General features: G+C 44.5%; 3 protein-coding genes across 4 annotated transcripts in view; 1 reads left to right on the forward strand and 2 right to left on the reverse strand.

Annotated features, from left to right (window-relative positions):
* Positions 1-26: 26 nt before the first annotated feature.
* On the reverse strand, positions 27-3004 carry tbpl2 (TATA box binding protein like 2). Of its 2 annotated transcripts, XM_076978692.1 has the most exons (7): positions 2700-2998; positions 2232-2593; positions 1528-1615; positions 1232-1323; positions 878-1045; positions 702-796; positions 27-460 (listed from the first exon to the last, which is right to left on the reverse strand). In XM_076978692.1, exons 1-7 carry the CDS (start codon positions 2745-2747, stop codon positions 384-386), a joined length of 930 nt encoding a protein of 309 aa, XP_076834807.1. In that variant the 5' UTR covers positions 2748-2998; the 3' UTR covers positions 27-383. The 2 variants fall into 2 exon arrangements, with proteins under 2 accessions (XP_076834807.1, XP_076834806.1); XM_076978691.1 differs by having other exon boundaries at positions 702-1045; positions 2700-3004.
* A 22-nt stretch (positions 3005-3026) lies between these two features.
* Positions 3027-7383, forward strand: jmjd7 (jumonji domain containing 7). The gene is made up of 8 exons (XM_076978693.1): positions 3027-3363; positions 4250-4403; positions 4486-4739; positions 5128-5184; positions 5287-5382; positions 5830-5906; positions 6169-6328; positions 6555-7383. The coding sequence occupies exons 1-8, from the start codon at positions 3315-3317 to the stop codon at positions 6641-6643; spliced, it is 936 nt and encodes a 311-aa protein (XP_076834808.1). The 5' UTR covers positions 3027-3314; the 3' UTR covers positions 6644-7383.
* Positions 7354-13432, reverse strand: part of mapkbp1 (mitogen-activated protein kinase binding protein 1) — a 36744-nt gene continuing 30665 nt past the window's right edge. The window contains 6 exon segments of the mRNA XM_076978677.1: positions 7354-10043; positions 10697-10782; positions 11039-11128; positions 11131-12015; positions 12323-12612; positions 12722-12803. Of these exon segments, the coding sequence (XP_076834792.1) occupies positions 9753-10043; positions 10697-10782; positions 11039-11128; positions 11131-12015; positions 12323-12612; positions 12722-12803 (1724 nt within the window). The 3' untranslated portion in view covers positions 7354-9752.

The raw sequence follows: 13432 nt of genomic DNA on the forward strand, positions 1-13432 counted from the left end.
GTCCGTACCCTCGTCCGCCAATCAGAAGCGGCGCAGGAAACCCGCACGGACCGCGACGGTTTCTGCAGCGGCGCGACGAATCGTTTCATTTCGGGTTCGAAAAACAGTCGGAACTCGATGGTGGAATATCAGACTTTTATAGGACGGCACCGTAGCGAAATACGGTAGCAATACATTTCCTGCTCTCACTTTGCCAAATACACTCAAATAATGTGCAGAGCTCCTGAAACAAACAAACAAACAAGATGATTCACATAAATAATCCTTAGATGAAATTGTCTCCCTTGGAAATGAAGGCTCTGTACTCTTATATTTGACTTTATATCTTTTTCACATTTGATAGCTTATATCATTCTTCAAAAAAGCAAAAAGGAACTTTCTTTTCACTGTTTCCGGAATCCCTTCAGAATCGGGTAGATGTTCTCAAAAGCTTCGTAGATTTCAGAGCGATCTTTAGCGCCTGGATTTAAACATGGAGAAAAACAATTAAACAAAAAAAGGCCTCAAATTCTTTTCGGTTAAAATTCAACCACTGTATAAATTCATTTGGCAAATGTTAAAAAATACCTTATGAAGAGAGTAAAGGATTGAGAGTTTCAGGAGGTAGAAAAAAACAAGCATAATGTATGGTGTGGAAAAAAAGGTTCATACACTGGTAGTGACTGTAAAAAAGGTAAACAGTGCACCTCACCCCTTCATACCTGTAAGGACAACTTTCCCAGACACAAAAATCAGTAAGACAATACGTGGCTTCACCATGCGGTAGATCAACCCAGGAAACAGCTCAGGCTCATAGCTGTGAGGGGGAAATGATAGCAGGTATACAAAGGTGAGTACTCGTATTTGCTTAAAGAAAAGGCCACTTGTTTGGCCAAACCTGCTGAACTGTTGGTGGGTCAGAACCAGGCCCTCCAGACGTATGGGGAAGCACACGTCACAGCTCCCAACCATGTTCTGGATCTTGAAGTCAAGGAACTTTGCTGGAAAGCCAAGTTTCTGCACCACACGTGCATACTTCCTCGCAGCAAGACGAGACTGCTCTTCACTGTGTGAAACCAGACAAACAGTAATTTAGCAACAGAGACGGCCATGGTAACAAAAACTTCACTATCACATGACGTCAAATCAAGTCTCTATGCAGAATCAATGTCATGCTGCTCACAATAAACCAAGCTCATACAGAACAAATAATTATGTGTTGCTGGTCTTTTTTTTATTGGAAGGACCTAACCTCTTTGCCCCAGTGCAGACCATCTTTCCAGAGCTGAAGATCAGTGCAGTGGTCCTGGGCTCACGGATCCTCATTATGACAGCGGCAAATCGCTGTCAATGTACAGAATTTGGACATGGTAGAACACACAGTGTTAAACAAAATAAATCATGTGCTACTAGTGATGACTGCCTCTTATTCATAATATTAGTACTTATGTAGTATATTTAATTTCTTTCCTTAATCTTAGATTAGACAGCGAGATCTGAATCTACCATAAAAGAAATTTGGTTCTATTTGGTCCAGATTAAATTTACCTTTGGGTTGTACTCAGCATTTCGAGCCTGAAGAGCAATGGCCTTCAGGTCCAGTGGACAAGCCAGGTTTACTGTGGATACAATGTTTCTGCACACAACCAAATGCAGGTGTATAGCCATTACTATACATGTTTACTCATCAGGTAGCATCTAATCCTAGTCAACTTCCAGTTCCAGCCATCCACCAGTCAAAATGCTACAGTTTATAAACAGTGACCTGACGTTATCAGAGGTAAAATCACACAAAGTGACAAAGGGAATGTGCAGTTTCAGCATCTGCAAACTATGCCTAACATTCAATTCATTTAGGGCTGGAAAAAATAAATGCTTTGCTGATTAATCATGATTTTTAGCATTTGGTCAGTCCAATTTAAAATACATTATGTTGTAAATTGATGTTCCACATCCAACGTTACTTCACATACAGTCTCCATCATTAGCAATAGCAGTAATACTCAAATTGTACTCAATTGCATACTTTCTCCCCTAATACACTAGTGTACATCCCTGTACATTTTGTGGACCCTATTGTGTTCTGTCATGAAGTGCAAAAAGATGTACTGAGATACATTCATATGAAATATGATTAGTACTATTTCCTCTCTTATACTTGTCAACATCTATTCATTCATTTTGAAATATTTACATCTTATCAGCTTGATGGCAGCATGTCAAACGTTTAATTAAAAGCAAAAACATCTTACTGTAACTGTGGGATAATTCCAGAACTCTCTGCCACTGGAGCGACGGGGGTCATAGGGGTCATGGGGGTCATTGGCAGGGAGCAGAAGGGGGAGGCCGCCTGCTGAGCCCTGCTGGTGTCCTGAACTGCAGACTCAGTTGGCGTGCAGTCTGGGTACACTCCACTGTCCTCATTTGAACGGGCACCAGCCGTCTCTGGAGGCTCGTCCTGGCCACCGAGTTCATCGGGCAGGAAGCTCAGGTCTAGGTCTTCAGAGAGGTCTTTATGCTGGCTAGAGATAGACGAGGACAAGAAAGAAGGATCCTGCAGCTGTGGAGGGCCCTGCAAACCCAAGTCCCCTTCAAAAATGTACTCAGATGAACCCTGCAAAGTGCACAGGTGATTAATCATATGCATATGTGTGTGGCACCATAAGGAGGAAAACAGCCTCTCATATTTTTCTTAACATTGTTAACTAGCACAAACTTACAGCAATTGACTGGTCAAAGTAAGACTCAAGCGATGCCTCTTCATCCATGTTACAATGAATCCATCAAAGGAATGTGAATATACAGATTAACTCAACTGTATATTTTATAAAGAGTTTGTACCAGTCTGAAGTATCTTAAAACGGTCTTTTCCACGCATGTAGCTTTCAATTGCGCACCCTTACTAATTGACACCAAGTGTGAAGCCAACGCCGAAGAGTGACGTAACAGGACGCTGTAAAACATAATTAGGCGAACAACACTAGCGTTACAGTCTCCATCCAGCAGAGGGAGACATAATTGCGATTGCAATCAAGTAACGCTACAAACGTGCGCAAGAACGGAAGAGATCAACCAACACAAGCACGCGTTCATACGCGTTGAACTGCAGTAAATGACTCTTGTTACAATAGCTGTATATTGTAGTGTAATCGAAGGTTGTGTATGTGCTGAGCAAGTAGCTCCAGAATTGCGTTAACAGCAATAGATACGTTCGTGTTTCATTAGCTTGTTTATGATGATGTAATTAAGGATATTTAGCTTATGGGTTGAACGGAGTGAGTACTTGATATAATTAGATATTCTGCCCTTGCCGAGATGACAAGTGAGGATAGACTATGGAAGAAGTGAAGAACTGTTTGAAGGATTTCCCCAAAGAAGCCCGTGGTAAGTGAGTTAAGAGCCAATAACTATTTTTGTCTCCTGGACTAGTTGAGATATACGTGCTTGCACAGCTCTGGAAAAGACCACTAAAACATTCTTGATGTGATGGCTCTCTAACTACTCTATGCTCTGGCATGGAGCACGGTCCTGTTGGAAACACCAGTCCTCAGAGTTGGGAAAGTTTGTCAGAAGGAAGCAGGTTTTCTTCCAACATGACCTTATTACATATGGCTGGATTCATACAAACTTCACAAAGACAAATCTGTCCAAATGCAGCCTTGCTAATGCACCCCTAGAGCACAAATTTTCCATCAAACTTCACAGTGGATGAGATATTGTGGCTTGTAAGCCTCTCAATGTCTCTGTTTAACCAAAAAAGACTTTGGACAAAGTTGCACTCCAAAGATGACTTTGCTCCAGTCTTCTATGGTCCAATCCTTACGGTCTTTTGCAAACCTCAGCCTGGCTCTCATTGATCAGAAGCAAAATGATCTAGCTTTCCATGGGCGCATATTTTGAACCATCCTTGCCAAGAGCGAGATAAATGACCTTTTGTGTAATAACTGTGGTATTGTATACTGTTCTAGATGTGCTGCTGCATATACATGTATTAAAACTAATGCTACTAAAATAATGTTAAAGTGTTATGCTTTACTGTGGGAGATGTTTTACTTGCAAGTGATATAATCAGCTCACTGGAGAAACCAAGAGAAGACTTGCTGACTGTTTTGTTGAACACCTTTAGACCATCCGAATTCAGGATTTGGCATTTCCATTTATTTGTCATTTGCAATTTATTTATTTGCATTACCAGTTGTTGTAATGGCAGAAATAAAGTTAAGAAACCCCAAGAACTGATCATATGGGTACTGTGTTCTGTACTCTTTAGAACTTTACTTGAATGCGTCAGTGCCATACCTGGATGGTCCCCCTGATCCACTACAGTTCTACCGTGACTGGATTAGCCCAAATAAACCATGCATAATTCGTAATGCAATCAATGATTGGCCAGCATTGTCTAAATGGAACCCAACATACCTGAGGTGAGCTAATCAAAATCATTCTTTCTGTTAGAGTAATGTTAAAGTTTCTTTTTTTAAACAATTAAAATTTTTATTCCCCCAGAAATGTGGTTGGCACAAAGGTCATCAGTGTGGCTGTTACCCCAAGTGGTTATGCAGATGCTGTAAGCGGAGATAGATTTGTGATGCCTGAAGAGCGTCACATGACCTTCTCCTCCCTGCTGGACATTGTAGAGGGAAAGGCAAAGAGCAGTGGGGTGTTCTATGTGCAGAAGCAGTGCTCCAATCTGACGGAGGAACTGCCAGAGCTCACTGGAGATGTTCAGACCCACATCTCATGGATGAGTGAAGCACTCGGTAAATCCTGATTGGGTCTACATGCATTAATTCGGATTACATACTATAATTGGGTCTACATACATTTGTCATCCAAACCAGAGCATGCAATCACTTCAAAGAGCTTCACCAACTGGTTTGATTTGGACATCTCTAACATGATGTCACAGTCATTTTTTAAAATCTGTTTTACGTTCACTGGGAAATTAATCATAAAATATTAGTGTCTCTGATTTCATTGCTTTATAAGCAGTAATAGGGTTTATGGATACTGGTTTCTGCACAGTGGTTTGAATGTTTCAAATTCAATTTAAGAAGAAAGATTTTCGTGTCTTATCAGTTTTGCTGTCATATCATGGACTGCACCTTTTAAGTCATATGTCTGATGTGGGTGTTGTGTGTTCCTCAGGAAGGCTTCCTGATGCTGTGAATTTCTGGTTAGGAGAGGAAAGAGCAGTCACATCATGTAAGTTTGAACAAGCTCAGGTCTGAAACAAAGAACATAATCTTCACAAATCATTTCACAGACAAATTTCTCACTATAAATGTAATTCTGTTTACCTTACAGTGCACAAAGACCCCTATGAGAACCTATACTGTGTTATCTCAGGAGAAAAGAAATTCATTCTGCTCCCTCCCACTGATCGGCCTTTCATACCATATGGCAAGCAGACGTCCTTATGATAGCGTTGCATTTTTCTGCCCTTCACACCCTTTTACTAGCCATTTTTACTCTAACCTAATGTGATGGAAACATGGACAGAGAAAACGTGGGGAACCGTCAGGTGGGCCCCAGGGTTTGGGTTGAGGAACGCTACACTCTGGTCTTGGAGAGTCCAATGTAACTCGAAACCTTATGAAGCTTCTTTTACCTTGTCACTTGGAGCCGTTTCATCTTTGACTTTCTCTATAGTCCCTTCATATTCACGGGACTCTTGTTTAAATCTCCATTTTGTTTCCATCACATCATATGTTGCAGTAATCCTCTAAGGAAAAAAAGTCTCAGAAAGTAGGGCTCATTTCACAGTAGATCTCTATTTATCCTGGCAATCTGGTATCTGTCCTTAGGAAACGCTGAGTGAGATTGTGCTGCTGTAATTTCTTTGTGCAGAGCGTTACCAACAGGCTACATACAAACAGAAACAAGATGGCAGTTTTGAAATAGTGGATGAAGAGGAGTCAGAAAAGGTGAAGCATTATGAGTTTTCTTAAAGCACTTTTTACACGAAATACTGCAATTTTATTAGGCTACGTTACCTGCTAACTAAATAGAATAGACAATGATAATCTTGTGAATTAAGTGTTAAGTTCAAATTCCCATTACACTATTAAGTCGGAAATGAACAGAACATGCTTAAGGTTTTGGACTAACTTTTATGTAACTTGTATTTGACATATGTTATTTCAGATAAGTCTCAGTTCATGTTATCTGATCATAAGTGATCTCTAGGTGCCCTGGATCCCCCTAGATCCCCTGGATCCAGACCTGAGGCGGTATCCCTCCTACAGGCTGGCCCAGCCCCTCCACTGCACTGTAAGGGCAGGAGAAATGCTTTACCTCCCATCCCTCTGGTTTCACCATGTCCGGCAGTCTCATGGATGTATAGCAGGTACTGTCGTAAGGGCACCAGGTCTCCTGCATGTCTTTTAAAATTATTTTCGTTAATTTAAAGCCATTTTTAAATGAGATTGAAGTAATCTCAATATTCATAATGCTTGCTTTATTTAAAGTGCATGATTTTCTAGTCTTTTGGTCTATTGTGACAACCATATAGTATACTGTTAGCTGCTGAAAAAAGACCAGAAAGTGAGCCTTATGTTTTTGTTTCATTGCAGTAAATTTTTGGTATGATATGGATTATGACATCAAGTACAACTACTTCCAACTGGTGGATTCACTTTCTGGAACTGTGGGTTCAGTATGACCACAGACCATCATCAGAGTTCAACATTCAACCTTTTAACAATTCTGTTCTTTTAGTGCCACTGAAAAATGCACAGTGATGCAGGTCACCTCATCGTCTCATCATCTGGGAATGTTTCCCAATCCCCCCCTTATTGTCACAATGTGAAAATACCAGGACATGAAAAGTGGGTTGATGGGATTCCCACCCGTTACACCCATATATAATAATGACACGACATTGGCCATCTCAATTTAGGAGGGTTTATTCCCTAATATTATTATTGCAGCATTAAAACTTTTGTCTGTGTGTTTGTGAAGGGGAGACCCTGCAGGGTTTTTTATTTATGTCCGAGTTACTGCTGGTCTGAGAGCTGTCCACCACCCAAAAATATCAAGAATCTAGTTAATACCATCGTAACAAATCTGTCAAAAGTAGAAGCCAACTGTCCACCTACAAAGTGTTTATTATAAAGTGCCTGGTGTGTGTGCATCACTGTGGATGCAATTAAACTGATGTAATTATGTTCAAAATATGGGAAATGTACTGTATATGACAAAGGTTAAGGAAGTTGTAACAGACTGATGCTGAGCAGAGTAATTATTAATCTTATGATGTGTCTTCTCTCTTCACACCTCCCTGCTCAAACTATGGTCTACTCAACCCAGTTGGAATAAATGGCTTTTGGATGTTGTCGTCATTCACACACACACAAAAAAAAACAAAACAGATTTGCTGCTTAATAAATACAAATTTATTCACATCTGAGATTTTCTTTTGCCTCAGGTGACACTGAAGATAAAAAACATGTCATTTAGTAGTGGAAAACAAATCAACTCATGGGTTTCAAATGAGAAACACACGTGTTCTGGTCCACCTGTAAGGGAAGCCTCCTGTACCCATGCAGTAGCTGATAAACCCAGGTGACCATATGGTGGCTGGCAATGCCCTGAACGAGGGTTCATGTGGCAGGTCAAATGTACATCCATGCGTCCTAGTGCAGAGAACAGGTCTTCAGTCCCACAGACCCTACAGTCCTCTACTTTTCATGCATACAGTATATTCATGCTAGCAGTAAAGTTTCTGGCTTTACATAAAATCCTACATATCTATTTCTCCGTTCAGCTAAATCATTAAAGATTTTTTTTTTTGGAACAAAAGAACTGCATTCATTTGCTATTACAGTTCTCATGCATAATGTGTCCATGGAAAACAAATAGCACTTTAGTAGTGTAGGTGATCAGAAGGCATTACCAGGGCTCAATAACACCTGAATAGGACCATTAGTCACCACTGAGAATAACTGCTAGTATAACTCCTCTCTACCATGAGAGGACATAACCGAGGCTGGATCGGGCTGGGATTGTAAAGTCACTTGGTTTTGGGTACAGAGCAGGCTGCCGTACTGAACTAGTGTCTCAGTGTTTTGTTAGCTGTGCCGAGAACAAGCACCATGTTCTTTAGCAATATAAAAAAAAGCTGGAAAGTATACAGTACACACAAGTCCAATAGAAACTGTATTCTCGTGGTATCACAATGCACTCACCTTAAATTACTATCACTCTAGAATGAAAGTGCTTCACGTCATCATTAGCAATATGACCAACAAAAAGGAAGAAGCATGTCAGAGGGAAGAGAACCATCTGAGAACATCTACGCCCAAATGTGTAGGCTCGTAAACCGGGGTTCATTCTCACGTATTTACGACGCGAGTGACAGTAACTTTAACAGTGCCATTTAGTCTAGGATGAAATCTAAGAAAATCAGGCAAATAAAGGATAAACCCCCGGTGATCATCTGCTGATGGCTGGATCATTGTGAATGAGGTTTCCCTTATGATGTGATGTCCCAGCTTGTGTCACCAAAACCTTGTCCTTTTCTGTTCTGTTTTCTGTGGCCGTTGAGTCGAAACTTCTGGAATGCATCATATTTGAGGAAGACCGCATCCTAACAGCATTCAACACATGACTTGTTAAAATGTCAGATCAAATACAACAAATTGCTGGTTACAAATTAAGGCACACATTTTTCAGACATTTATCATGTCAATTTTTAAGTACAAAAAGCCTCTTTAACTTGTATAAAACTGTCCCTCAAAATTCATGTGGAGGTGATGTGGATGCTGTCATTTTTAAAAAGCCCCCAATGTTCCTTCCTGGAAAGCGGATTTCTTTCTGGTGACACCAAGCTCATCTCTGGCCCCATACCAACACTGGGGATATCCAGGATCAGCCATCAAACAAACACACACAGTACAACATAGTGAACTGGGGATAAATAATGCCAATTATTCACTGATCACATGACAATAAATACAGTCACACATTGCAACAAACACACCATAAAAACTTAATGCATATACAGTTTTTTTAGATGGGGGGGGGGGGGGGGGGTTTGCACTAAAAAAGAGACTATTATTCTGAGTGAGAATTTAAGAATAAAAATAAAACAAAAAAACTGACTTTTACTTGAGGATCTTCTCAGCAAACAGGTTCCTTGTTATTGCTAAAAATGGAAACTTTGAGCTGTTAAAAAGCCAACTGAGTTCAGATCTCACCTCCTTGAAAACATCTTTCATGAGTCTTTCATGAGAGAAAGTCAACGCTTCTACACATAAATATCCAGATATAGTGTTAAAGGAAAAACGGCACGATATTTGGCAATGGGGTTGTGGAGAGGGGCAGTTACAGCACGCTGACGGGAGGTAGGGTGGTACGGTGCGGTCCGTGTAGTGCAGTCCAGCTCACCGGGGTGCTGAAGGCCTGAGTCGGACCACCTGTGGTGTTAGTGGGTCAGAAAGCTTTAGCGCAGCAGGACACACCAACTCTCCATCAAACCCTCACAGAAGAAGGAAAAAAAACAACCCATAACTGAGCACAATAGGTAAACTAGTCGAAAGGAAAATAAATCAAATACTGTAGAGTGAACCGAGTCCTGATTAGTGGAATGTGTGATCTGTTCGTGCGTTATAATCCTCGTTTAAGAGAAGCTGTTGCTGGGATCCGGCCTCAGCACCACTGCGGCCGAGGAGTGTGTGTGGAGATTGAAGTATGCAAAGAGTGTGTGTGAAGGGTGTAAGGAGTGTGTGTGGAGTGAGTGCCGAGAGGGTGAAACGAGGGTGTAGAAATGGTCAGACTCTGTTGTCCATCCTCTTCTCCACGGCACGGAGCAGCAGCTGAGAGTATTGCTCCAGCAGGGCGAGGGTGCGGTCCTCACCCACGGCCACGCCCACCTCCACGCCCCTACCCACGGCCACGCCCCTGCCCTCGCCCAGTGGCGTGCTGCACACAGAGCTGCTGCTCCAGCCACCTGACACAGGGCAGGGCAGAGAGTTCAGCTCCGTCTGCACAGACTGGAACGCCTCCGTCAGCACTTGAACCATCTCCTGCTGCTCCTGGCTGCAGACTGGGGAACTGCTCAGCTGTATACACACACACACACACACACACACACACACAATGTTGTTATAAGGTTTCGACGGTGTGTCCAAACTTTTTGTCAACATCAGACATTCATTAAAATGTAATGCAATAAGACAAGACCAAGTGCAGCTGTAACTCTGAAGGAACGGTGCCACATTCGACCTCTTCAGAACAGTGTCAGGCCCTGGTGTGTTTTATAGGTGTTGAATATTTTAACTCAAAAATATTAAGAACTCCTGTTTCACAAGCATGTCATGTTAACACTGTCTTCAGATTTCTGAGGAGTGGTTTGATATTTTTAGATAACTATTATCATGCAGTAGAATGGTGTTGAACAAGCGAGTAATGGGAAGCTAATGGCCACACTGTGATGAGAAATAAAGTGTAATATGAAAACATCTCCATAGCTTAGGATTGGATTTGTTAAATCTGTCAGAACGTAAAGTTTGATATTTTTTTCAAATGTGTCATGTTGTGCTAGGCTAGGAAAGCACAACTGCCTACCCATTAACCTCCTAAGTGGTCAATATTTAAAAACTTTTCCACACAAAGTTGCACACAGTCTCACATAATATCCTGGGTGTGTTCAGGCAGACATGTTTTACATATATATTTAACAAACACATTAAAATGTATTGCAGGGACAACTTACCATCCTGTAACAGTGCGAGGCCTTTTTAAAACAGTTCTGAAGTTCATTAGCTACCAGTCTGCAAGTGTCCATACTGAGAGCGCAATCTGATGAAGAAAGCACATTCTGTTAGTGTCTCTCTCTCTCACTTACACACTTTACATGCCCATAAACGTACAAAATGAAGAGTCTGATGTTGCTGTGAAGGTGAGATGGTGTGAGTAGATGGTGAGGAGCACGGTGTGAAGGTGAGATGGTGTGAGTAGATGGTGAGGAGCACGGTGTGGGCAGGGCGGAGTGGAGAGGGCTGCTGCCCATCTGAGTGTTAATGGAAGCACAGCGAGAGCAGAAGCAGGCCCTCACCCGTCAGCCGGCAACGGTTAATGGACGGACAGGGTGAAGAGAAGATGAAGGAAGTGATGGAAGATACGGAGGGAGAGAGCTGGTAAAGATGTGCTTGGGCAGACCCAGCCACAGTGGCACAGATGAGAGAACAAGGGACGACCGGCACCGCCGCACACCTGAGTCCTGGGCCCCGCCGTCGGGCTGCAGTCGCTCCGGGCTGTGCTGGGCCCTCGGGGAGCGCCATGCCTGGGTCTTCTCCAGCACCGGCCCCGCCTGGGGTGTCTGGAGCTCCGCTCGGTCGTCGGTCTGGCTGGGGCAGAGTTTCTGTTGCTCTGTGGTCATGGGCCCTGAGGGGCACGATGTGATTCGCTGCAGGTTGCTGGAGGGTGTTGGAGCCGGTCCGCCCGCTGGGGTCCAGCCCTGCCCAGGCTTTGTCACCCTGCCGCTGGGGGAGAAGGAGGCCACGCAGGGCTTGTCGGGCAGCGGTCTGGAGATGTCCGGATGCAGCGACGGGCGAGTGCTGCCGGTCAGTTTGCCCTGCAGGCCTTTGGAGGCGGAGCTGGAGGCGGAGCTGACGAGGAGGTTGGGGACGAGGGCAGCGTGGGCCGTGGGGGATCCTACATCAGGAGCGGGGCATGAAGCAGGCGGTGGCATCATCGGGGAGGAGGCCTTGCCCCGCGGGGCACAGGCGTCCGAGCTCCGCCGGAAGTCCGCTGGGGCCAGAAGGTCGCCAAGCTCACCCGCATTCAGGCCGTCTCCCATGGACACAGAGCGAGACATCTTCGCCATGGAGCTGGCGGTGGGGCTCATGTAGGAGCGGGACTTGAGCTTAGTGGGCGTGGCCGGGGCCGGGTCCCTGGGGTGGGGAGATGTGGGGTTCGTGGGAGGGGCCTTGGGAAGAGAGCAGTTAGGCGAAGGAGGTGGAGCACACTGAGAATGTTGGGAGTGATGGGAGACGTCCTTAGAGGGGCGTGTGGATGTCAGAGAGATATCAGCTGAAAAACAAGGATGGGTAAGTTAGGGAAAGATTTAGACACATAGCAGGACAGACATATGGAGAGAGAGGGATAGACAGAATTACTGGTAGAGGCACACAGCGAGTAAGGAGTTAAAGAACAGAAAAGGGGAGAAAAGTTAGAAAAGCCAGAATTATTCTTTCACGATTCATATCGCAGCAAACAGTATGAGAAGAAAAAAAAAACATTTAAAGAATTTTCACTGAAATTCCACACCCATCATTGTTTGTTCATTATTAAACGGCTGCTATGTCGTAGGTCAGATGGCAGTTTGAGGATGTCTTACCCCCCGAGCAGATGTTGTGTATGGACTGGGCTTTGCGTAAGCCTGCACAGGGAGCCGGAGCAGCTCCAGTAACAGGGCTGGCAACCCCCCGGGGGTCAGCCACCACAACGCACTTCTTCTGTGGAGATAAACGCAGCTCTGAGCCCTTCTCTGAGCCCTGGGGCTCCTGGGACCCAGTCTGCACACTGTCCTCCATCAAGGGGCGGGGCTCCGAGACCACAGCACGCTCCAGTCCGCTGACAGCCTCACTCGCAGTGCTGCTGGCTTTGGTGAATGCAACTGGCTGCCTGCTGAGGAATTATGGGAAAGATATTCTCAGTTTGCTAGGTTATAAAACCTTCTCTGGTGTCCTTTCCTGAATGTTATGTAGAATGCAGTTGTATTAGTATTTGCACTTACCAGCCAGTGGGACACTGAGAGAGAAACTTGGATGAAATACTAACACTGTCGGTGGAGTTTGGAATGGGCGGAGGTGGGCTCACTGGGCCAAAGGAAAAGCAAGCAGACAAAGAAATGTGTTTAAACAATGAGGAAAGAAGTAGAGGCTGCAATATCCAGTTTAATAGTCATTTATAACGTTATCACAAAAGGGGCCTGTAAATTAATAAAAGGGGGAGAGAGAGAGAGAAAGAAGGGGGAGAGAGGGGGGAGAGAAGGGAGTGAGAGGGAGAGAGGAAGAGAGAGGAGGGGGAGAGAGAGGGAGAGAGAGGGGGAGTGAGAGGGAGAGAGAGGGGAGAGAAGGGAGTGAGAGGGAGAGAGGGGGGAGAGAGGAAGAGAGAGGAGGGGGAGAGAGGGGGGAGAGAGGGAGTGAGAGGGAGAGAGGGGGGAGAGAGGAAGAGAGAGGAGGGGGAGAGAGGGGGAGTGAGAGGGAGAGAGGGGGGAGAGAGGAAGAGAGAGGAGGGGGAGAGAAGGGAGTGAGAGGGAGAGAGGAAGAGAGAGGAGGGGGAGAGAAGGGAGAGAGGGGGGAGAGAGGAAGAGAGAGGAGGGGGAGAGAGAGGGAGTGAGAGGGAGAGAGGGGGGAGAGAGGAAGAGAGAGGAGGGGGAGAGAGAGGGAGTGAGAGGGAGAGAGGGGGGAGAGAGGAAGAGAGAGGAGGGGGAGAGAGAGGGAGT

Source organism: Brachyhypopomus gauderio, chromosome 17, assembly GCF_052324685.1.
Source record: "Brachyhypopomus gauderio isolate BG-103 chromosome 17, BGAUD_0.2, whole genome shotgun sequence".
Classification (NCBI taxonomy): domain Eukaryota; kingdom Metazoa; phylum Chordata; class Actinopteri; order Gymnotiformes; family Hypopomidae; genus Brachyhypopomus; species Brachyhypopomus gauderio.

Bases quoted from the DNA above. Each gene is read 5' to 3' on its own strand.
- tbpl2 (XM_076978691.1), bottom strand. From the start codon at position 2,747: ATGGATGAAGAGGCATCGCTTGAGTCTTACTTTGACCAGTCAATTGCT. The intron at 2,594-2,699 runs GTAAGTTTGTGC...TGCACTTTGCAG, and splicing joins ACTTTGACCAGTCAATTGCT to GGTTCATCTGAGTACATTTT. The intron at 1,616-2,231 runs GTAAGATGTTTT...GGTTGTGTGCAG, and splicing joins GGAATTATCCCACAGTTACA to AAACATTGTATCCACAGTAA.
- jmjd7 (XM_076978693.1), top strand. From the start codon at position 3,315: ATGGAAGAAGTGAAGAACTGTTTGAAGGATTTCCCCAAAGAAGCCCGT. The intron at 5,383-5,829 runs GCAAGCAGACGT...TTCTTTGTGCAG, and splicing joins TCGGCCTTTCATACCATATG to AGCGTTACCAACAGGCTACA. The intron at 5,907-6,168 runs GTGAAGCATTAT...AGTGATCTCTAG, and splicing joins ATGAAGAGGAGTCAGAAAAG to GTGCCCTGGATCCCCCTAGA.